The sequence below is a fragment of the Mirounga leonina genome, unplaced genomic scaffold (assembly GCF_011800145.1).
Source record: "Mirounga leonina isolate KUSES-001 unplaced genomic scaffold, KU_Mleo_1.0 Mir_129, whole genome shotgun sequence".
Classification (NCBI taxonomy): Eukaryota; Metazoa; Chordata; class Mammalia; order Carnivora; family Phocidae; genus Mirounga; species Mirounga leonina.
This window is the reverse complement of record NW_023270323.1, coordinates 17,192,797-17,215,031: the sequence shown is the minus strand read 5'-3', so window position 1 is coordinate 17,215,031 and position 22,235 is coordinate 17,192,797. Positions and strand designations below refer to the sequence as shown.

Here is a 22,235-nt window from a genome sequence, read left to right as displayed (position 1 = left end):
AGCAAAAAAAAAAAAAAAAAATTATCTCTCAATTTAGCAAATATCTTGCCTTCAAAGTACCAGACATCTGAAAGACTTACATTTTCTGATTATTTACATTTGCTTAGCTTTGCATAAATCCATTCCATAGTATAATTTTTTTCATCCACTAGTTTGGTAAATCATAAAGAATAAAGGGATAGTCTCTTCTCTCTGCCCTTACCCTGATATAGATACAGTATACTTGTTTTAAATACCAAATATAATTTTTTGAAGATAAGATGGTACTTTGTAAGTATAAAGTGCAATTCAAATTTAAGGCAGAATTATAGCTTTTGTATATTACCAGAGATGGAGCAATCTCTGCCTTGAAGAGACATAAAGTGCTTGAATTGCCTTAAATTTCTACAAAGTGAGCAAAATCCCAAGCTATCAACATGTTGATAAAAATCTCAACCATTAGTTAGATCAACTTTGGTTGTAATGATTCTATTTGTCTATCTGTCAACTTTGACATGTGACTACCGCTCCAGTTTCCCCAGAGGCTGGCTTCCCTAAGGATAATTTACTCCTTTCTTTCACAAAATAGCTGAAGTTTAACTATATTAGAATGAACACTATACCCATCGGCCCCCACCAGATGAAACTCAAGACGCTTTGCTTGCAATTTGTGGCTAAAATAACACAAATCTTTCTAACTGCTTGCCAAATCTTTCAACATAACTTACTCAAGCTAAAGTCCATGAAGAACTTCAGGCCAGAAAGACTGTAGTTAGAAATTCCACTCTAAAGTTTCCCTAATACAAATAAAATAGATGAAACTTAACAAATAAATATAACAAAACAACTTTATCTCCTCTGGTAGTCAAGTACCAGTTCTTTGAAGGAGAAATACGCAGTCACAGCCTATAGAGAGTTTTAAAAACCAATTAGTCACCGAGGATTTTGAATCGAACCTTTTATACAGAGGGGAAAAAAAAATTCCAAAGGGAGTAACCCAGAGACGCCTTCTCTCCTTCCCTCTATAATTGTAAAAATAACTGCAAATTCCCCAGCATAAATTTAAAATACATTCCACTGTTTTGTTTATTTACAGGATCAAATTATCCGCTCTTTTGCATTGTCCATCCATTTTCCTGTATCTTAAAACAAATCACAGTTACAGAGTACCTTGAATCCAAATATAAATCCACATAAATATTCATATAAATATGAATCCAAATATTTCCTATTTTTTATCTTGCAATTTTTTCTAAATACTAAACATAATTAAACTCTTAAAATAATAAAACACTGTTCCTGTATTTACATCCGGCCTGTCCACTAGATGTACTGATACGTAATAGAACCATGTCATATTTTTTTTCTTTGAAAAGTTCCATCAATGAGGGGAAAAAAAACCTACAGGCTACTTAAAAACAAAATCAATCGATCTCACTCGGTTTCTGAAAAACATGATCTTTAAAGAGAAATTTTAAATGCCAGAACCAAATGTCCGAAGACCCTGAGACTTATCTTTTTTTCCCTTCAGTAAATACCTAAAGATGAAAGGAAATGCTTTGACTTAGAGAATATACATTATTCACTCCCATTTTAGGATGGTGTTTACCAAAATATCATAAATACTTAATAGCAACTGTTCCAGGTGCTTCTAGCAAAAGGCAGTAAAATGAAACATAAACCTCAGCTGTGAAACGTAGGAGTTTTGCTTTGCATTTCCTCATCCCATTTCCCCTTACCCTCTTTAGGGGAGCCCCGATTCTAACAATCACCAGAGACAGTGCAACTGAATTCCAAACAGAAATATTATGAGCTCCAGTGAAACGACTAATCATTAAAAGGGAAAGAACAACAACGGCAAATACTCAGCCGCTGGTGCACGGTGCCTGCCTGATAGCTAAGAAACACCATGTTTGGAGGAGGGAGACATCACACATTCCAATCCAAATGTTTACTTTATCTTCTGGAAAGCCTATAAAACTTCCAAGATATCAAGAGAATGAGGAACTCCATGCTCACAGGGTGGAAGTGTCTAAGACTGTTCATGAAGATCTTGAACTTGGAATCTCAAACCCAAGCTCACAGAGTTCAATTTATAAGCATTAATACCAACAATTAACACCAACAAAATCCAGATCTTTAGAATTAATGCCTTGTTCTCAATACCGAACAAACTTCCTTCTTAATCTCTTTCTTCAAGATAACGACCACCTGAATGGATATCAAGATTACATCTTATGTTGTAAAATGTACCTAAAACCATATGCCTTTCTTACTCCCAGAAAAATACTCACAGAATTAATTATTCCTTTAAGAGCTTGAAATCCACCTTTGACAGGGAAAACTTGATCCTTGGAATCAGCAATTCTTTCCAGCTTTAGAAAAATGAGGAACATTTAATTAATGGGTAGTCGAGACATACATTTTATACACTTCATTATGTTTCAGTTATGTTCATCTGAAAATTACACCAGAGGATCAATTCACCAGTGTAGCCTGTCAGGAACTGAAGGAGATGGCACTAGTGTTACTCGAAACATAGTGCAATGAAATGAATTAGCCACAGGCCCTTTACATCGGCCTCAAGTTTGAATCTCAAAACAGTGCAGAGTTCTACTAGCTGTAAATGTCAAGAGACACAGGAATCTTAGTCATGTTCAACCAGAAATCTAAATGTAAAATCATCTGGTGAGCCAAGAAAAAAAAAATTAATATATAAACCTTCAAAACTTAACGAAAAAATTGGGGTTTGGGAATGAAAATTATTAAAGATTTCCTCTAAACAGATTTCCCAAATCCTTGCACTCCTAGGAATCAAGTTTTCAATCAAACTAAAACACCTAAATAAGACCGTCGTAATAATCTTGTCAGTTGAGTTCAAGGAGGAGTATTCATAATATTTTAATCCAAATGTGTGTTCTATAATATCAGTTCCTCCAAACCAAATGAATATTCAAGAAATTCTAGAGTTTCATTTTCAGTAATGAAACCTATCAAAATCAGACATTATTGATGCAGAGTTCAAAATCATTTTATAGAAAATCTTTAGCAACCAATTAGTGTCACAGTAAATCACCAGTGAAAAGAATTTGATGAACTACTCTTAAAACAATTATGTAATTTAGATTAAGGTTTGCAGATCTGCTGCACTCACTTGAGCTTGTTCAAAGTCAAGGACACCAACACAATAAACTCTAGCCCCAAATGACCTCGATATCTTTGCCTATGGAGAGAGAGAGAGAGAGAGATGGGGGGTTGCATTATTCAAATATCAGGCTATACATACAGAGACACACAGCAAAGTACACTGGGGTATAAGGAACAGTTTCAGCTCAATACTAACCTCTTTCTCTGCATATGATGGTACCAGACCGTCCAACTTACCATCTGTCAGAGCAATTACGATACTGGAGGTTTTTAAGCCTCCTGCTTTCTGAATTTGTTCATTTGCCTGAAAATATAGAATAATTATCCAACTAACAATTTAATCTTAACTTTTAACCAGCATGTTCCATCAGGCTGAATTTATGAGTCTGACAAAACCAAATTATTATAGACTGGCTTTTAAAACAGGGTATTTTGTGTTAACTATTTTATTTGAAATATGTATAGATTCACATTATAGAGTAGTTACTATTGGGTTAAAGGATACAAATTTTAAGCTTTGATTGACTAGTCTGAAAATAACCACACACCACAAAAATTCCTTAAAAAGCAAAATGCCATCCAAATTTTTCTTATCACCACGGTAAATCAGTCTCATCCTTAGAACAACTAAAAGCATTAAAAAAAAATTTTTTTTAAAGATAAACATGTAATGAGGTCTTTGAGTTTTACTAGAAAGTTATAGTTTATTGCATTACAGAATAAGAAAACATTCTCTCCCATACTTATAAATGTGAAAGAACTTACTAGCTTTAGTCCTTCATGGATGTATGTCTCTCCTACTGGACTAACACCTTTTAAATCCTCCAAGCCTTTACTGATTTTGCTTCTGAAAATTATAAAATTAAACAAAAGAAAAATGAGCAAAGATCAAAATAAGCACTTATCAAAAAACATGGCAGTATTACAATTAAGGTTTCTTCAGTAAGAGGAAAGAACATGGGCATCTTTGAGGACAGATAACTTCTCATACTTTTTGCTATTTTAATAACTATTTAATAGCATTCGTATTTTAACTACAAAAAATAAAAGTACTGACAATATGAAATAACTTGAGAAATCTAGGTATATTCTAGGCCTTTTTGAGCTGAGAACAGATAACTTCTATCATATTTGACTAAATGCTGAGGAGTAAAACATTTTCCTTCATCCAAAACAAACAAGGATTGTGTAGGTCAGCTTAAGTGAAAAAGCATTTCTGAAGCACTTACCCACTTCCCTGCAAGTTGGAAATTTCTTTTGTTATCTGCAGGTTTCTGAGGCACATTACTTAACCCTTACTTACAGAAATTCACAGTTTCTACTTTTGTTTCCCAGAGTCCTATGTCTCAGAATCTAGTCACTCTTGTAGCATCTTATCACCCATCCAGACACCAGCTCATTCTCTTGAATACTGTAGGTACTTAGTACATATTTGATGATCAAATGAAAGAATAAATGGTTGGATGGGTGGATGGGTGGATGGCAATGGGTTCTTGAAAGATGCAACAGGAATGAAAAAGATGAAAAACTAGAATAATCTTTTTTCATCCTGACTAATTAGAGTCCCAATGCAGTATGTCTAAATGAAGTATGAATACCTTGTTAAAAGCTATTTTGTGTGTATTAAGTAAGAGAAGACTCATTTTTCAGAGTTTTTTAATATAGGTTCCAAAGACCCCTTGAAAAATAAAGAAACCATAAGAATCATAAGAGATCAATACAACAATGTAGCAAAAACAATCCAAAATAAACTCAAAATTTCATTTTAAATTTTTAAATTTAAAGGATCAGAAGAGAGATCTTAATATATTGCTTTCAGAATTTTAGTTTTTAAAAAGCAAGAAAAATACCTTTTTTTTTTTTTTGTGAGAGAGAGAGCACATGCCAGCAAGGGGAGAGGCAAAGAGAGTGAGTGAGAGAGAGAGAGAGAGAGAGGATTTCAAGCAGGCTCCATGCTCAGTGCATAAGGAGCCCGACATGGGGCTCGATCCAACGACCCTGTGATCATGACCCCAGCCAAAATCAAGAGTCAGACACTTGACCGACTGAGCCACCCAGGTGCCCCAAGAAAAAAGACCTTTCTACATAAAAAAGTCTTGCAATGGTAAACTGAAGTATAATGCTTTAAATAAAACATAAAGAGCACCCACACTATTAAGAATGATAGATGAAAGATTAATTATAAAAAGACAGATGAATGGATAAAGATGTGGTGTGTGTGTGTGTGTGTGTGTGTATATATATATATATATATATATATGCAATGGAATATTATGCAGCCATCAAAAAGAATGAAATCTTGCCATTTGCAACGACATGAATGGAACTGGAGGGTATTATGCTGAGCGAAATAAGTCAATCAGAGAAAGACATGTATCATATGACCTCACTGATATGAGGAATTCTTAATCTCAGGAAACAAGCTGAGGGTTGCTGGAGTGGAGGGCGGTGGGAGGGATGGGGTGGCTGGGTGATAGACATTGCGGAGGGTATGTGCTATGGTGAGTGCTGTGAAGTGTACAAGACTGTTGAATCACAGATCTGTACCTCCGAAGCAAATAATACATTATATGTTAAAAAAAAAAAGAAGGAGAAGACAGTAGGAGGGGAAGAATGAAGGGGGGGAAATCGGAGGGGGAGATGAACCATGACAAACTATGGACTCTGAGAAACAAACTGAGGGTTCTAGAGGGGAGGGGGGTGGGAGGATGGGTTAGCCTGGTGATGGGTATTAAAGAGAGCACGTTCTGCCTGGAGCACTGGGTGTTATACGCAAACAATGAATCATGAAACACTACATCAAAAACTGATGTAATGTATGGTGATTAACATAACATAATAAAAAAATACAATTAAAAAAAGTATATTATCTGAATATCAAGGAACTTACTAGAATCATATGTAAAAGGATATATATATACATATCATACACTACTAAAATAAAATTGTATACATATAATATATATCATACATTATTAAAACATATGTCAAAAATAGTAAAAAAAAATTTTATCATACTGCAATGTTGTATTTCAAATATTTGAAATAAATGAGTCACTCACCAGAACTACATTCATGTTTTAAAAGTAACTTACTGATTATATGCTGATATTGTAATGAAAATTATTATCAGACAAGTTTTCCATCTCAAGGAGTTTCCCAAAAATATGTTTCAAAGTATGATCCTTATCTTCCTCCTTCCTGATTCAGTCATCTCTACCAATCCACACTGCCTCTTTTAATACTTGGTTTAAAATCAGCCTATTGTGAACCTATCTTTAACTTCATTACACTCTTTTTTCTAAGGTACCCCAAATATATCCACAATCAACTTCTACTATAATGAGTAATTTTGTCTCTCAAAAACTTTCTACTTTAAAATAATGTAATTAATTTAATTTAACTTAATTTAATCTAACTTAATGTTTTCACTTCTCAACTAGACTGGAAGTCCACAGTGGACTATCACCAGGTCTACCATTTATAATGTATACTCCTACTCTGCACTTATTACTTATTATAATGCCTTTTACAAAGTAAGGGTTCAATAAATTTTTCAATTTACCATAGGAAAAAGATTCATAATTTCACAGATGATGGAGCAAATTACCTTCTTTATAAGCTTGTTTTATCTAAATATTTATGTTTAGTATCTACAGACACAACTTGAAACTGATTCTGTTTGAATGCAGACAAAAACCAAATATTTGGTGCTTCCGAGAAATGAGTGGCAGCGTGTCCTCAAGCATTAATGTTCGCTGCCAAAAGGGAAATGAGAAAAAGACAACTGAAATTCAAGTTTACACAAACAGATTTTGCATGATAAAAACTGCCTTCTCCATTCAGTTCAGATTCACCTCACCATTTAATTCCTTCTAAGAACCAGACAACACCAGCAGAGGACTCTAAGCTACAAGACTTGCCCAATGTGGAATTCAGAACTTTTTTTTGGAAGGTAGGACTCAGCTGGCTTATTTCATTGGAAGAAGAAGAGTAGCCCTGGCTTTTCTATCCATAACCATACGTGACACCCTAATATTCTAAGTAGCACCAAATTCCATCATTACTTTTGCAGCTGCATCGTCATTGGAGCAAAGTGTTTCTTGCTAACAGTCAAGAACATCAATGCACATGAGCCCTGGTCTTATCTCCTTCCAGTGGAACTACACAGTTTGTCAGCCTCCGCCACCAGTGTCATTTTAGGGGAAACTAAAGCCAAACAAGACAGGGCAGATCTCAGGCCTTCGAAAGATGCCAAGCAACTAAAAATAAGTTCTAAACTTGTCTATTAGTAAACAGCTAACTGGGGGGATGCAAAATGTTGTAGGTTAAAAAGAGAACTCATTCATCTAAACTATGACTCTAAGAAAGCTCTAAAAAAAATAAGGAAGTGGGGGGTGATAAAAACAAAAGAAAAAATGCACATGTTATAAAGCTCAAATTCAACACATCTTAGATCAACCTCACCAAGTCTGGTTTTCACGTTAGGTCTCCGGCTACAGGAATAGTGATATTGAAACTACTTTGGGGAAAAAAAAAAAAAAAAAAAGAAACTACTTTGGTATTTGTTGTGAAGCTGTAGTCAAGGGTGCTGCAACCATAACACATAACGTCCTCTCTAATGTCTCGTGGCAGAAGGTTCTCGTCATCCCTGAGTAATCACCATACACTTCCTCCTTTCTGCTAAGTACAACTATGTCAACTGTTTCTTGCCCTAACTTTTGGGAAGCCCAAGGTAAATTTCTTACTCATTCACAAAATTCTGCTAAGTTCCTATGGTTATCATATTGCTACATCCTCTTTTCCAAGATCTTAACTTTTCTTTTTATATGTTATTGTCTTTCTACAATGTTATTATGTTCAGTGCAGCCCAATACCTTTTGGAAAGAGGCAGAATTGAAACAAATTAAATGGGATATTAAACCTCTGATTTTTTTGTTGAGAATCAGAGGGCCAAAATCTATAATCAACTCTTTTTTATTTCATAATTATATTGATTGGAGAGAAAGAGAGGGACAGACAGAGAGGCAAAAACACACTGACTCATTTTTTTTATCTCTAAAGTAACACTTTCCACTCTGTTAGTATCTCTCCAATTTCTCTGCTGAGTAGGGGGAAGAAGAGATAAGAGGGAAGGGAAAGGACATGATGGAAGGGAAGGAAACATAGCAATTACATTGTCACACTGCACTGTATCAATGGCTTTTCTCCATCTGTAGAACACTCTGGATTTTGGAAGGTGTTCATGATGTCATAATTAAATATATATTATAAACAGTGGCATAATCAAATGATTGGCAGAGAATTCTGACTTGCCCAACTAACACAATTAAGGCACAATTTTTTATTTGAAGTGTCTTCTACTTGTGACTAATGATATCATGTTTACACAGTACATTTGTATAGTACTTGAACTTTCCGATGGACACCATCTTAACTTTCCAGATTTCAAAACTCTTTCCAGATTTCACTCAATCTACATGCACCTGCTAAGTGCCTACCACAAGTGAACACTGAGTCTGTATAGTGATAATGAGAAGGGCTCCCATGTAGTCCACACACATCTCTACAGATGCACCTTAGTGCTCCACCATGGCTGAATACTGGAATCACCAAAGGGTTTAAAAAAAAAAAAAAAAAAAATCCCTTCTGGGCTCTAACTGAAGAGAGTCTAATTTACTTGTGGTTTGTGATAAGTTCAGGGTTATTTTTTTTAGAAATTCCCCAGAGTATTCTAATGTGCAGCCAGAATTAAGAACCTCTGATCTAATGTCTTTTTTTTTTTTTAAAGATTTTATTTATTTATCTGAGAAAGAGTGAGAGAGAGAAAGCATGAGAAGGGGGAGGGTCAGAGGGAGAAGCAGACTCCCCACTGAGAGGGGAGCCTGCCAGGGGACTCGATCCCAGGACTCCGGGATCATGAGCTGAGCCGAAGGCAGATGCTTAAAAAACCAAGCCACTCAGGCACCCACCTCTGATCTAATCTAATTTAGAAACCTTTCCATGTCATTGGAATGCTCTTTTCCTTAACTATTTTGCCAGTCAGTCCTCTACTGAAAGGGTTTGGGGGTGACTAGGACAATCTTTTAAACTATAAAATACAGTTTCTCGGATGGTACAGCTTATAGCCAGAGAGAACTGAGATGAATTCCAAGTCCTATCTTGTTTCTTCATCTGTAAAATAGGGATGAAAATATCTACCCCATGGAGCCATTGTGAGGATTCAGTGGCACATAAGAAGTACTGAGTAAATTATAGGTACTACTGTTGTTAAGTTGATATTAGTCATTTCCCATGTTAGTAGGATTTTGTTCACCCAGGTTACTTTCTCCTTGATTCCAAGGAGACCTCCCTCAGCAAACTGAGAGGTGAAACATTTTGATACAGAAACCAGAAAGGAGAAGAGAAAAGAAAAAAGGAAGGAAAGAAGGTGTTACATTGAACTTTGGTGGGAGGAGGTTCTGGAAAGAAGTCAAATGGGAAGCTATGTAATGAGGGAGGAAGACTTATGGATTGGAGTAAATCAGAAGTGAACTGAAGGTCTAGTTCTACAACTAATAAACTGCATACACCAGCAGTTTACTGTCCTGGAGCTCAGTTTCCATCTCCATAAAATGTAAATAATAATGCCTGCCCAGTTGGGTTTTCATTCATTCCTTTTATAGATATTTATTGGGTCCCCACTATGATATTTATAATATAATGTTATTTGGCAGCTTTGAGCATTCAGAAGGTAGCAGGTGCCTGGACAGAGAGGGTAGTAGGAGAGACAGGAGAAAGAAAGTAAGAAGTGCCCAAAACAAACTCTCCTCCTCATAGTTTCTCCTTTCCACTGCCATGTTGCTCTTCTTGAACACCTATCATATCCTAATGCATATAAAATGTCTGGTACAAAGTGAGTGCTACACAGATATTAGTTATTATTCTTTTATCACATCATGAGTCAGGGACCGAGTGAGGTTATCTGCCAACCAACCCTCTATTCTTTCTTTATGTCACTCTGCATCAATGAATGCAACATACAGGTCAAGCAATGGGACCTTGGCCTCAATTCCCAGCCCTAATGCCTCCTAGTTTTGCAACTCTGGGTAAGTTATATAGCCTCTCTGGCCCTCCATTTCTCCCATCTGAAAAATGGGGGTGATGATGGTACTTACATAGTGGAGTTTAATCAAAATTAAAGGTACTATCACATGTAGAACACTTCATATACTGCATAGCCCATAGTATTCAATTATCAATAACCAACTGTTAATATCTACTCACTGTACTCCTATCCCTTTATCCATAGAAGAAAACCTAAGTACAAATTACCAGCTTTGTTAGTCATAGTTTATAAACCTCACTTGGGAACTGTCCCTTTAATCATCCCTCACAAAACACACAACCTTAAAACTTTATATTAAATCACACAAACAACAAATCATATCCATAAGTGTGCACTATTGTTCTTGAATAAATAGTTGAATACCAACAACCTCAAAATGTACTTCTTTTATAGCTCAAAATTTTAAGATATTTTTAAAAATTTGCAGTCATTTCTAGTTAAGAAAACTTCTATCCTCACATTGTACTAGAAAGTATTTCTACCTATTGTTAATTCTTAAGTCCTTAATAGTTGAAATTTAATAATACTATTTAAAATCATGGAGGTAAAGCAAAATGTGCCAATCTATCCTAACATGACTCAAGAAGGACATAATGGTAATATTAAAAATATAAAAGTAAAAGAGAATGTATTAATGTTAATAAACAAATATTTTTCATTTATGGAAAAGAATAAAAGGAATGAAAGGAAGAGGTTAATAAAAAATAATAAAAGTAAAGGACACTTCGCATTCAAAATTTACTGAGATGGATTATGGGTCACACTAGAATCTAAAGACTAGAGCCCAAATTACCAATCTAATTTGTTATTTTGGTCATATACAAGGTTTATATTTTTTCGCTAAGCTGGCATGTTTATATCAAAAGAGATTCATCTTAGAGTTTCATTATTACTTTTCATAAAATCTATAGTAGGTGATCTCCAATATGACCTCTGTCAATTCCTTCCCACTCTCTATATGCCCGTTCTCCCATCAAGAGATGGCATTTATCTCCTCCCCCCTTGAATCTGGCCTAGTCCTGCTACTGCTTGGCAATAGGATACGGCAGAAGTGATATTCTTGGACATCTGAGTCCAATCCTTTAAAAAATGGGGACTTTGTTTCCTTCATCTTGTAATACTTGCTCTTGGAAAGCTGTCTCTTGGAACCCAGTCATCATACCGTGAGAAGCTATGCCACATGAGGAGGACACATGGAGGAGAACCAAGTTATTCCACTGAACAGCTCTAGCTGAGCTCCAGAATCAACAACCAGCTCTATGCCTACAGCATCAGACAACATCACATGGAGCAGAGAAACCTCCCAGCCAAGCCATCAGTCCACAGAATTGTGAACGGTAATAAAATTGCTGTTGTTTAAGCCACTAAGTTTTGCGCTGTTTTGTCATGAATCAAAACTTGCTTATTGTTTATTTAACATGTCACTCTAAGGCCAACATGTGTCAATGTCTCTGTGGTCCAGAGCCCAGACCAATGAACCCAAGATAGCAGTTCTGGATTCATAAATAGCTGCTTACAAAATGCTCTGCACAATCTGGGTTTTGTGAAAAAATTCTCTCCCGCTTAGTCTACGCTTACCAAAGTGTGGTACGTGGCTCACACCTGAAGTCCATACTGGCTGCGTTTGGTATATTTTTTTTACCCCACTTCCCCATTCAATGCGTTACTAAGTCATGAGAAATTGACCTCTGCGTTTTACCACTTGGGTGTGCCAGGTTTGTCTCCCAGGTATGAGTAACCATGTATTTCATTTTCTAGAATATAAAGCAGACGTGGGACTGCACTGAAATAACTATTAGCATATCCATGACTAGAATCTTGAGCTGCTATCTTGCCCAGACCTCTCAGGATTAGCACGATGTGTGGCCCAAACGGACTTTTCTAACCAGAAGTAATCACTTCTCTAATACAATTAACAACAATAAAAAAAACTACATTCACTTCCTCTCACCACATCACTGGTTTATAAGAGAACAGAACGGGTTTAGAGGAAGAACATGTCTTTGAATTATGACAAATTCTGACTAATTGTGAAAAGTGCAGAAGGGGGAACCCAGCAAGTCTGAGGCAATGCAGTGGTTAAATGCTCATGCTCAGGAGTCAGAACTACACGTGAACCCTGGCTCGAACTACTTAGCTGTGTCACTTCGAGCAAATTCATTTGACCTCTCTAAACTACTCTTAGAATCCTGGCACCTGAGGATGAAAATGATTGCGGTAGGGTACATTGATAATCTCCAAATCCCATTTCAACCTTAGACTCCTTCCCACATCAATTAGGTTTTCTCATGCGTCATAGGCATTTAATCATCCCAACATTGCGATATGGTAGGAATGATTAGCTCCTTCTAACGGGCAAGAGAACTGGCCAGCAGAAAGTGAAATTACTTGCCCAAGGTCACACAACGAGTATATAGCTTCCATGTCTACCTGACTTAAGGTCCACTCCTGGTGTTTTCATTTTAACAAGGAACCCTCAGGATCCCCCAAGATAGCAATTGGATATGTGTTATTCCTGAATGCTTTCTCCTTCCAACTCCTAAATTCCATTCTGACTCCAAGAGAGCTATCTCTGGCTAAAGAAGTCAGTAACATTTTTTTTTGAGCATTTTTTTTTGTTTTTTGGGTTTTTTTTTTACAAATAATAGTGTTGAAATAAAATTGAAAAACCTTCAATTTTAAATGAAAAACCTTCAATTAAAAAATGAAGGTTCTCCCCACCCTGAATGTCACTGCTAAGAAAGTATCGTTGTCAGCAGTTTCTTGCATATCTTCCAGACTTTTTTCCATGCATTTATGATCACACACACACACACACACACGCACCGTAAAAACGGTTAAAGATTTTTTTGTTTTTATTTTAGAAAAATAAAATCATACTTAACAGAGTGTTCTGCCACCTGCTTTTCTCAATTAATGTATCTTAGATAAATTTTCATGTTAATATACATGGATTTTCCAATTCTTTTCATGACTACATAGCATCTCATTCTACATATTTTTTTTAAATTACATCAATTGAAACACATTTAGATTTAATACAGTTTTCACTATTATGAACAACATTTCAGTGTCCAACTTTGCACATACCTATCTTTGCACACTGGTGCTAGGATTTCAGTGGCATACAATCCTAAAAAGTAGAATGGCTGATAGGAATCTTCTAAATTTTTACAGATACTGCCAAATTTCTGTGCAAAATTAATGAACCAATTTATAAGTTACCAATTCTTATGAAGGACTGTTTTATCACAAGTAAATTTTTAATTCAGATTTTAAGGAATAAGAATAAATCTTTTCAAATAATAGAAATGTATATATTATCTAAACTTAATCAAATGACTTCTCTCTTTAAGTTCCTATAAGTCTGCCTAAGGAATATTTTTTCCTAAGTAATTGATTATTGTGCTTAGGTTAAACAATTATATGACTTTTTCAATTTGGGAAAAAATACATTAAGAAGAGTGTTGGAAAAGTTTATAACTGATCTACAAGAGTAGGAAAGAAACTTAGCAAATCTAAGTCATCATTTATCATTTCTCAAAGAGAGAAAATATATGATAGTAGTTAATAACTCAGGTTCTAGAGTGACCAATTCAACCATTCATCCAGCGAGTATTTGTTGAGCATCTACTGTGTGCCAGGTTCTGTTCTGGTATCAAATATGTGGGTGAACAAGACAAAGAAGACCCCTCTGCTCTCATGCAATTTATGTTAGGGTGATGGAGATAAAAATAAATTACTTAACAGAATAATTTCAAAAAGTGATAACCAAATAGACTATCACGACCAATCTCTGGGGAGGAGGGCCAGGGTGCCTGTGGCTAAGGGTCTCAGAGGAGGGGACGCATGGGATGATTCCTAAAGAATAAGAATGAGCTAGCCAGGGGAAGTTCTGGGGCAGAGAAAGGGCAAAATTCCTAATGTGGGAAGAAGCCTGGCCTGGTCAGGGAATGGAAAGACCAGTGGGCTAAACTGTGGCACACAATGTTACAGGAGCAGATTGGGTAAGGCAATCAGGTAGGGCTTTTAGGCCATTAGGAGACATAGGCTTTCTATTCCAGGCCATTAGAACTGTCATAAGCATGAGAGGGGCATACTCTACTTTATATTTTAAAAGACCATTCTGGCTAATATACCCTCACCACTATTAACTGTATGTCCTTGGATAAGCTACATTACCTTCCTTAGCTTCCATTTCCTCATTTGTAAAGTTAAGATAATAACAATATGTATTACATGTATTAATATGAGGATGAAATGAGGTAATGAATGGAAAGCATTTTGCACACTGCCTAGCACATAATAACTGTTCACTAAATGATTTTAACTAAATCACTTTTACATCATTAAGATCATATTGAATAGAAGTGAGCATAATTCACTATCCCCAATTATGTAGCATAAAAACTAAAAATATCCTTTAAAATTGCTCTTGATTCAAATTCTCTAATACTGAGAGGCCAGATTTGTCCATATTGAATCAACATGGCACTTTTATCTGATCCTATAATACAGCCCTGAGCTATTTAAGTGTATGCGCACACTCCTTACTCTCACACACACTAGATTATCCATCTTTGTGTTGCCCCCAGAGCCCAAAACACTCAATACATCATCTATAAGGTAGGCAAGCAGGTAGGTAGATAAGTGGATGAATGAGCTAACAGATACACAGAGGATAAAAATCATGGGGGCAAGAGAAGAGTGTTTCAAACTGAAACACTTAGAAGAGTAAAGTTTTTATGAGTATATAAAATGTATAACTGATCATATCTTGCCAAGTTTATTATTCTATCCATGTACTCACAGAGTATTGGACACCATGTTGAAATTCTATAAGAAGACACTGCTCTATTGTAAGGATTACTGCCTTCCAATCTTCTTCATCTCTACTGAAAATATTTAGCAACACTCTGAGAAACAGGAAAGAAGTACTTCTCACAATAACCAAAGGAATGAAGAATTATGAACAACAGAACCAAAATTGTGAAACCCACTGTGTGTCTCATTTAGTCAGGTCTCTCTGTGATGTGACCTAGGACATCAGGAAAGTTTATAGGTAGAATTCCAATGTCTAGGCTTTGAAACAAAGATCCACAATAGTTGTGGAAGCATTTTTTCAGTAATTTTGTATCTAAATATGTGAACTGTTTCTACACACTTGAGAGCAGGTAATGGATGAAAAGTGACCCTATACCCAAATACCCAGCACAGAGAAGTTTGAGAAGTTACTGACTTAATAAAATAAAATTAGTGAAAGAACAACTAGGAGCAGAAAATAATACCCTTTAATGGAGACTGCTCTGTGATATAAAAAGTACTTTTCTCTGCATTGTCTTATTTTGTCTTTACAACAACTCTCTAAGAAAGCACAGAAGAGTGTCAATAATAAAGATTTAAAAGAGAAAGAAAGAAAACATGGCCAATTATGTCTGCAGTTTACACACATAAAAGTCAACACACTGAGCAGATGATTTGCCCCACGTCTCTCAATCAGTAAGTGGCACGGCTATAATTCTAACCGAGGCCTTCTTAGTGTACTTTCTGCCACCCCCCACTAATTCAGCATGCCACAAATAGTGCAATTCATTAAAACAGAAGGTATTTCTATTTAAAAAGAGACAGAGGAGTGAACTGTATATAAGTTGTAAGTAGCATTATTATCACTTCTCCTTGAATATTATAAATCCTTTCAAGCAGGACAATTATCCCTATTTGTAAGCATCATTCCTCACTAATCATTAAAATACTACATATTCCCTAGCTCCAAATAATAATAATAGTAGTAGTAACAAATAATAGCGATGACAGAGCTTTCATCTCTTGAATACATACGCACCAGACTCTGTCCTGCATTCTCCACATTCACTGACTTCATTCTCACAACAACCTTATGAGGCAGATATTGTTATCACCATCATCATTGTCATCATTACAGAAATGGACAAAACTGAGGCATAAAGAGGTTAAGTATCTTGTCCATGACCATTTGGCTAGTAAATTGTTCAGTGACTCTTAACTGCAACATGCTTATGTTTATGCTACCTCTTCAAATAGAAGCCTCTTTATCCCAGTCCTCTCCTCTTTTAGATTTAACCAATGATAAAGGAAGAATCTCTAATTTAGATTAACATTTTAAACCCTTTCCGTGCATTTCTGAACAATACCAGTTTTGTTGACCAATCACTACACTTCATCTTCAAAGTGCCTAACTGAGAACCTGGCACAGCATACGCAGGTGACAATTACTGAGAGTCTACTCTGTGTCTGGTGTCATGCTAAGTGCTTTTCCCTACATAAGCACTCTATAAATGTTAACACTGTTCTTTCTTTCTTCTAACGAATAGACTCCATTAGGAGATCTATCTGGATCTCTGAAAATTAAGCTGGGCAATGGACAAAATTTCTTTTCATGGAAGCAAAGCTATTGTATGTGGGTTACAAGGGACTACTATTGCTCTGACTCTTGATGACACCCAGATGCACACAAGAAAGTATGGAAGGAAAGTATCAATGAGAAGACGGAGGTCATAAGCTGGACTCCTCATCTACAGAGGTATTTCCTCTCCAGAAAAAAGTAAACTTAAAGCACAAATAAATTAGAAGTTTATACTGCAAAGTATAAATAAGTTCTCTCCCTGAGTCCCTTTAAATATTATGTTTCTTTAACCAGAGTTTAAATAAAAAGTTGAAACAAACAAAATACATAAATAAATATTATATTTTCTCGACATTTTTAAAGAAAAAAATAATTTATTTAAAAAAAGCTATATTCAAGTATAACTTTGCAGAAATCCACATATTATGCAAAACAAAGTACACCAGCCTCCCTTACTAAAATGAAAACTAAGGCAGAGATCTGGGTTTCATTGTACATTCCAGAACCAACAAGAATGATATTGATTTTCAGATTATCTGCTCTTTTATATTACTCATACCTCCTTTCTCCTCTATTAGTGAACAGAGCTAAACTGTCTGCATTTGCTTGATTCCACTGGGAGGCCTGAATCACCACTTGGAAATATCAATCATTCCTTTAAGATTAGTCTCTACTAAAAGCCTACAGTGAAATGATAATGCACTAACCTGTCTCCAGTTAATGGCAAAATAATGGTTGCTTGAGTAGAAAACACAATGAAAGATAATCTCATTTGAGGGCTGCAATATAAGAAAAGAGGCAGTTAAACATTTTTAAAAGAAATATTGATACAATACAGATACATAGCTATGGAGTCTCAGTTAAAATCAGACTCTGATGGTCCAGGCTTCTTTTAAATGGAACTCCCTAAACAGATACACTAACTCTGCTCAACATTACTGCATAAGCCATCTTGGATTTAGTCAGTGCTTCTCAGCACTCAATCCTCCATGACCCACAAGGCCATTTAGGGAAGAGACTACCTAGAAAGATGAATTCTAGGCCAATGTAAAATCCTTTCGTAGAAAATACTTCTCCCTTTACCTATTTCCCCTGTTCTACCTCATCTCCTTAAAGGAGGCCAGACCCTTCTGAGCAATTGTCATTAGCAATATTTTGGGCTGGAGAGCAGTCAGTTTGATTTAATTACCACAATTATGAGACAAAAGTGATCTGGAAGTAAGAGTATCATGGACAATGTGAAAGAGACTAACAAATCCGTTTTGATTAGACATTTCCAATTGTCCTAATCTCAAACATCATACTTCCCACTGGCAACACCTGCCCCAGTCGGCTACATCTTTTGAGCCTTAGGCATTTATCTCACAGAATGGTTCTTGTCTCCAAGACACTCTACACAACTACGACTAAGATCTGAAACTGAAAACAGGAAACTAAGATCTATAAACTGAAGATCAGAATGATCTCAAAGGTTTATCCATATTTGAAGATATTCTCTCCAGTAGTCAGCCTTTATTCGCTTTCTACAATGTATTATGAGTTAGTAACTAAGCAACTAAATTTGAGCCAGAGAACTGTGTTATCATAGAATTCCAACTTGCAAACCAGACCAAATCAATAAAAGCCCCACTTCTTCAAAATGGTGTATTGAAATGATCTACTACTTTCGATCAAAATCTATGTGATGCTCTCTGCACACTCTCAGATTAAATCAGAAAATTTATAAACAACTGTCCCTACTGCATTTAACATTTAAAGATAGAGGGCCTTATTTATTTTTCTTTCCTAGACAGTTTTACTTCAGACCTTGTCCAGAAATGAGAGTGTTATACTTGGCTTCTTAAGCAGGAGACTGATGATTGAACATGGACAAGCATACATTTTTATAGGGATAAGTTTACTGCTGCCAATAACTGAAAGCAAGGATTGCCTAGGCCTCTACAGATTGTTTGAAGTTACTTGCAACATGACTTTCAAAATGTTTTGATCATCCAAGCCTGTTTTACAGAAAACATTTGGGCTAACAAGACTGAAAGAAGCAATATTTAATGATACAGCTCCTTTTTGTGTCCTTTCCATTATCTTGATAAACTTGCATTTGCTCACTGCATTTTTTTCTTTTAAAAAAAAAAAAGAAGAAGAAGAAGAAGAAAAAAAAAAAAAAAGGCTCAAAAGCCTGGTGTTCTGGGGTTATTTTTAAATAGAGATGCCACTAATTCCTAGTTACCTCTAAATAAGAGAGTAAGCTGGATTTCACAGCAGTTATGCTTTTTATAGGAGAAAAAACCAGTCTTTCCTAGTAAGGCTTATTGCATATATAGAACAGTTAAATTTTAAACCAGCCACACACCCACACATTGGGTAAACACAAGTCGTCTCTTTAAACACACACAAGTGCCTTTTCTGGTAGTGGGTTATTAACACATGTTCATTGGAAGTTTACCAACACTTTTTTTTTTTTTAAATGAGGACCTCTACAATGCTAAGAATTGTGTGGAAAGAAAAATACATTATGGATACTATTAGCATAAAATTTGTTTTATGTGATAAATTATGAGAAAGCGCAACTAAAATTCAAAACAGATGAAAAATCAGAAAGGAAAAGACATTTGTAATAGTATTTGAAGATGCTTCCCAAGGGCCTGAGCCAAGTTTCTGGGATCCAGATGAAATAAGCCCTGAACAACTGAAGGGCTGTCCTAATAAGTACATGTGTGTAATAATGGTCTTGAGGCACTTAAAAATCAACATTTCATGAGAGGCTTTCCCTGCGAAAGGTTTCAAAAAAGGAATATCTTACACTTCAGTCTACTTCCCTCCACCTCAAACTCCCCTGCCTGGAAAAGTAAAGTAGGAGAAATACCTCACAAATCTCTCGGTAAGTTGCTGGACAAAATTGTAAATTTCAATCCAATTATTTGCCACACTCCCAGACCTGTAAAATGAAATTGAACTGATGAGAAACAAACCAAAAACAAAACATTTACGTGGGGGGTAACCCGGCCTCTACTTCAAGCAAAGTAATAGTATCGGCAGCTGAAACTTAGGCGCTAAAAGAATCAGGGAAGCCAACCCATCTTCAGGGACCACCTGCCCAGTTGTTTGGAGTAGGATCCCGCCTCTTCAAAATAAACACAACCCTCCTTCACAGGAAATGCAAACCACCCTGAGTACTTTGACCCTGGGGTTTTCCTGGCTACAACGAAAGCGCTGTGATCTGGACCAGACCCGGCAAACTTTAGCCAGTTGAGGGGGCGAAGCCAGAGGGGGCCGAGAAACAGGGATGCAGACAGCTACTCCAAACAGACACTCTCCCATTTCCCAAGAGGCCCCAGGACTGGCAAACAGTGACCACCCCACCTCCCAGAGAGCCCAGCAGCTCGGGGCTCCTCCGATCACCACCCAGCCAGCACAGATAAGAAAGCGCTTGCCCTTCGGACGGGCATAGCACAAAGCACCCGTCGCCGGCTTTCTAGCACCCCTCCCCAGGGCGCACACGCATCTCCGTCTCCCCAGCCACAGCTCATCCAATGCCACCCACCAGAAGACCCTGGACCTCCCTCCGGCACTCACTTGTCCAGGACGAAGTAGAGATCAAAGGCTCCTCTGCAGGAGGGCTGCTCCTGGGCGCTCACCGGCCCCCCAGGACCGCTGAGCACCAGCAGCCACAGCCCGGGGACCAGCCAGCTCCCGGGACTGCGGGCCCGAGAGAGCCCCGCCACCATCCTGCGGCCAGGGGCCTGCGGCTGCCTCCTGCTCGCAGCCCCCTCGGCTCGACTCGGCGGGGACGCTGAAGTGGTAGGAGTTACCAGGGACGCACCCCGGGGTAGGGGACAGCGAGCTGATGGGGGGGCCGGCGCCCGGGGCAGCAGGACCCACTAACCGACAGAGGGAGGGAAAAAGGAAGGGAGGGAGGTCCTAGGAGGACAAAGGGAGACACCGCAACCGCCGCAGCTGCCGCCGGAACTCTTGACGAATCCCAGTGGAAGAGCGATCCAGTCCTCCCCCTCCGGATTCCGGAGAGTTCCTGCAGCCAAGGAGGGCCCACGGCGACAGCGCTCCAGAGAAGTTCCCCCTCGGCTTCTGGCCGAGCCTCTAGCACCGGCCGCGGAACCCGAGCGGCAGTCCCATTCCGCCCGGGGCGCTGAAGTCCCGCGGCTGCAGTGCGCGGCGGGGCAGGCGCCCCCGGGACGCGAGGACGGCCGCACAAACTTGGAGCGAAGATCCCCGTCCGCCGGTTCCCTTATCCCGCGGCCCACACCTCGCCTCGGCGCTCCAAACTTTCTTCCTGGGGCTCCGCTCTGGCGCAGTGCAGCCGGGCGGTCCCCTTTAGGGTGGAGGCTGAGCGGGCCCTGGGGTGAGCGGCTCCAGAGAAGCCGCTTCAATCAAGGCCAAGAGCAAGATCTGGCCGGGTCTGTGTGTGTGTCAGTGTGCGTCTGAGGGCGGGGCCTGAGCTGAAGCCGCACACGCACACTTGTGGGTTCGTGCGGAGTGGAGCAAGACTAACGCTTGCCAGATTTCTGAAGGGGAAAAGGAGTTCAGAACAACAAATGTCCCCTAAAACTAAACAGACCCGTGTAGCCTGCAGGCCCGGCCTATTTCAGCCGCGGTGTGCAAAGGCACTCTGTGGCTGAGACCGGGACTAGGATTCCCAGGGACGCGGTGGCCTCCCCACTCCGCCCCACCCCCACGGCCGCGGCGCTCGCGCCGCTGTACTTGCCTCGGGGCTACCTAAGTAAGGCGACTTCCTCTTCGTTTAAACCTACTCTGAAGCTTCGTCTCACAGAGCCCAAGCGGGGCGGGGGAGGGGGAGGGTGGAGTCCAGGCCCTTGGCAGAACTCTTTAGGACTGGAAAGTTGTTCCTCAAAATATTCCATCCAACTGTCATCTACCCCAAATTCCAGATAATTAAAAATTTCATCTTGCAACAAGCTAGGCCGTCCTTGCCAAACCTGGGCTGGAGCTGGAGTTTGAGTTCATTCACATTCTCCGCTTACTCATTCTGCGTGCGTTCTGCCTCTCTCCTGCCCATCACCTCCACCTGTGACTTCGGCCTTCCCCCTGTTGAAACTGGCTTTCAGAACTTGCAGTCTCACTGACGGGAATATGAGGTGTCCCCTCCTCCTTTATATTTTATCTAAGTCGATGCTTTATGAGAAAAAATTCATAGAGTGCTGAATCACATATTGCCTTTTAGCATCTCTACTGTTTGTTGTCATGTGTATTGAACTTTTCATTTACATTATCTTCCGTGTACAACCAAATTTGTAAGCTCTTTGGGAATAGAAACCAGTCACTTTAACAAAGATTTACTGAGTACCAATTATCTATTAGGCACTGTTCAGAACAAGATGACAAGCCCTGGCTTTCATGAAGCTTGCAGTCTGGTTGAGGAGGAAAACCAGACCAAGATAAATAAGTAAATATCCATATTAGCAGGTGGTTTGCAGAGAGTTAAAATATGGTAATATGATAGAGAATGACTGACTAGGTGACTAACAAAAGGCAACCAGCTATTCCAAGAACCAAAAGACGAAACGTTCCTAGCTTTTGCAGTTCACCATAGGGATTGGCTTAGCACGTTTAAGAAAAAGGAAAGAAAAGCAGAATGACTAGAAC

The 22,235-nt window shown here is 38.2% G+C and overlaps 1 protein-coding gene across 2 annotated transcripts in view; it reads right to left on the bottom strand.

Annotated features, from left to right (window-relative positions):
* The window catches only part of ANTXR2 (ANTXR cell adhesion molecule 2), a 155,982-nt gene extending 134,694 nt beyond the window's left edge, over positions 1–21,288 (bottom strand). Inside the window, exons 1-7 of one of the 2 annotated variants that reach the window (XM_035004700.1) lie at positions 20,190–21,288; positions 19,480–19,551; positions 17,324–17,395; positions 3,892–3,973; positions 3,323–3,430; positions 3,134–3,202; positions 2,274–2,354 (exon numbers count right to left, since the gene is read on the bottom strand). In XM_035004700.1, coding sequence (XP_034860591.1) covers positions 2,274–2,354; positions 3,134–3,202; positions 3,323–3,430; positions 3,892–3,973; positions 17,324–17,395; positions 19,480–19,551; positions 20,190–20,341 — 636 coding nt within the window. In that variant the 5' untranslated portion in view covers positions 20,342–21,288. The remainder of the gene's footprint in view (positions 1–2,273; positions 2,355–3,133; positions 3,203–3,322; positions 3,431–3,891; positions 3,974–17,323; positions 17,396–19,479; positions 19,552–20,189) is intronic. The other variant, XM_035004701.1, reaches the window with a different exon arrangement.
* Between the last annotated feature and the right edge of the window lie 947 nt (positions 21,289–22,235).